Below are 3,037 nucleotides of genomic sequence, written 5' to 3' on the forward strand. Positions count from 1 at the left end.
CTCTATGCAATTGTGGCTATAGATCAACAAGCAGAGAGTAAATTTCCCCTCATTCTCTTCTAGGAAGAGAATTTATTTTATTGCAAAGAACAGGAATACATATATTTCACATTTATAGTTTGTATGCATGATGAAAAGTTGAAGACTTTCTTGCATCTGGATGTAATGCTTTCAAAATGTGCCCCATTTATGATTTTGGAGCCCTAAAACTACTAACATAAAGCAGGACAATAGCCAAAACATACACGATCAATTTTTCTACACTGTGAAGAGGGTGTGTAGCATCCCAGAAAATCCTGTGGGCCCTCCTCAAGCATCGCTTATATGCCATGTCCTGGATAGATGGAAGTGAACTACCAATAATCTTTTCTGCTGTCCTCACCACTCTCTGCACCACCTTCCTGTCTGAAGCAGTAATGTTTCCAAACCAAACTGTAATGTAACATGACAGGATGCCCTCGATCGTCCCTCTATAGAAATGGTGCTGTGTGCAAATGTAAGATGAAATTTCCTAGACACAGATGAGGGAAATTGGTGCTGTTCTTCTCAGTGTTGAAATGAGTTCTTCAAACAGTCTTTTAAGACCTCTTTGACCTTCTGGTTTCTCAGGGTATAAATAAAAGGATTCAATAATGGAGTAATAACCGCAGTCAGAAGTGCCATGGATTTTTGGACACCCCGGGAACGTCCTTTGGTGGGTAAGGAGTACATGAAGATGGAACTGCCGTAGAAAATGCTAGCTACTGTAAGGTGGGAAGCACAGGTGGAAAAAGTCTTCTTCTGGCCTTTGGTGGAGTGCATCTGTAGGACGGTGGAAATAATATAGATGTACGAGACTCCATTGATAGATAAGGAGGTCAGCATCACCGCTAAGGAGAGAGCTGTCTCAAAGTCCAGGAGGAAGTTTACATTCTTGCTGCAAGAAAGCTTGATAATTGGGGCGTAGTCACAGAAAAAATGGTCAACGAGATTAGAGGCGCAGAAGGACAGATGGAGAAGGAAGGGCACTGGAATAAGAAGGAGAAGGAATCCCCCAGTCCAGCAGCCCAGGGTCAAGAAGACGCAGAGACGTTTGTTCATGATGATGGCATAGCGGAGTGGGTAGCAGATAGCAACATAGCGATCAAAGGCCATCACAGCAATAAGAATGCACTCAGAAGTACCCAAGGAGAAGTAGAAATAGCACTGGGCAATACATCCCCCGAAAGAAATAGTTTTGTTCAGAGAAATCAGACTCACGAGCATCTTTGGGCAGATTGTCAAGACAAAGAGAGTCTCCAGAAAAGACAAGTTGCAGAGGAAGAAGTACATGGGGGTTTGGAGGCGTTGGTCCATGCACACCAGGGCGATGATGGCGAAGTTCCCAGTCAACGTGAGCAGAAAAACCAACAGGAAGACCCAAAACAAGAAGCATTCCAAGGCCTTTGAAAGTTGGAAGCCTACTAAGATGAACTCAGTCACCACTGTGACGTTGGGAGAGTTCAGTTCCATCGCCAACGTGAGCCTGAAGGTTCTTGCGGCATGAATTTGTATAATTTCAAGACACCCTAGAACTTCAGAACGGATTGCCAGAAGTCCAGATTGTGTGAGAATATAAACTTCTAATTGTCCACATTTAGAATTTGAAGGACATCTACTTCTCTGCTGTATTTGGCTTACGGCTTGGTATATTTTCCATTCGGTCACACATTCAGTAAATTATATGTTTGTTTGTTTTTTTAAAAAAAAAACACTCCAAAATGCATAGTATAATCCCCACTCATGTTTTACCCCCCAAAAAAACCTATTTTCTTAAGAATTCCATATTACCAATGCTTCCTTTCTTTTCTTGTGTGACTGTCCTTATTTTTCAACACCAAGGATTCCTACATATCACGGTTTTAAAATCCAACATCCCAGCAGAATATAATACTGATTTTACACACTGCTTGAACGATGCACTGGTTTTTTAGTTATTTACCTAGGCAAAAGTGTTGATGGCAGTAGACTCCATTCATATTTATGGTTTGCGTACTCTTTTGAAGCAACCTTCATTTTGATGGTCTTCTCAGTGAGATCTCAAGAACATAAAGAAAAGGTGACCAACGTCTTTCCTTCTTGCTTGTAGACTTGTTTCGCTTCCGTTGACAGCATTGGATGGATATCCCGGCTTGATTTATAGTCATATAGACAAGGATTGTCTGAATGTCATTTTAATTGCATCCTTTAGGAATAATTGGTCGTACTGTAAGGAAACATTCTGATGATTGTCTCATTCTTTACTGGAATGAATTAAAGGCCAAGATTGTGAGGCACAAAAGGAAGACGTATTACATTTGATTGTTTGATGAGAAATAAATTATAGGTTTGATATTTCTGGTAGCTTCTAATGAGCTGTTTGCTAAACCAGAACTGAAAAGATTTCTGGCTTGCATACAGATTTGAGTTAGTTTATGCGAAGAAGATTTTTTTTCTTTATAATTTTAAAAAAGAATGAAGTGTTATATTAATTTGTGTTTGCTGTGATGAAGGTGGGGACTTACTTCCTTATTATGGTCTTTGTTTCTTTTTCCTTTTTCTTCTATCATCGCGCTTTTCTTTCTTTCTTTCTTTCTTTCTTTCTTTCCTTCCTTCCTTCCTTCCTTCTTTCTTTCTTTTTTCTTTCTTTCGTTCTTCTCCTTCTTCCCTCCCTCCCTCCCTCCTTCCTTCCTTCCTTCCTTCCTTCCTTTCTTCCTTCCTTCCTTTCTTTCTTTCTTTCTCTCCTTCCTCCCTTTCTCCCTCCCTCCCTTCTTTCTTTTTTCTTTCTTTCTTTCCTTCTTTCTTTCCTTCTTTGTTTCTTTCTTCTCCTTCCTCCCTTCCTCCCTCCCTCCCTCCCTTCTTTCTTTCTTTCTTTCTTTCTTTCTTTCTTTCTTTCTTTCTTTCTTTCTTTCTTTCTTCTCCTTCCTCCCTCCCACCCTCCCTCCTTCCTTCCTTCCTTCCTTCCTTCCTTCCTTCCTTCCTTCCTTTCTTTCTTTCTCTTGCACTTTTTAAGCTTCTTTCTTACATTTTTTAATCTTTT

General features: G+C 40.2%; 1 protein-coding gene across 1 annotated transcript; it reads right to left on the reverse strand.

Annotated features, from left to right (window-relative positions):
* Window positions 1-546: 546 nt before the first annotated feature.
* Window positions 547-1,491, reverse strand: LOC139324367 (olfactory receptor 6M1-like). The gene has a single exon (XM_070954079.1). The coding sequence runs from the start codon at window positions 1,489-1,491 to the stop codon at window positions 547-549; it is 945 nt and encodes a 314-aa protein (XP_070810180.1).
* Between the last annotated feature and the right edge of the window lie 1,546 nt (window positions 1,492-3,037).

Source organism: Pituophis catenifer, unplaced genomic scaffold, assembly GCF_029215685.1.
Source record: "Pituophis catenifer annectens isolate HBS135680 unplaced genomic scaffold, rPitCat1.0.hap2 SCAF_15, whole genome shotgun sequence".
Taxonomy (NCBI): Eukaryota; Metazoa; Chordata; class Lepidosauria; order Squamata; family Colubridae; genus Pituophis; species Pituophis catenifer.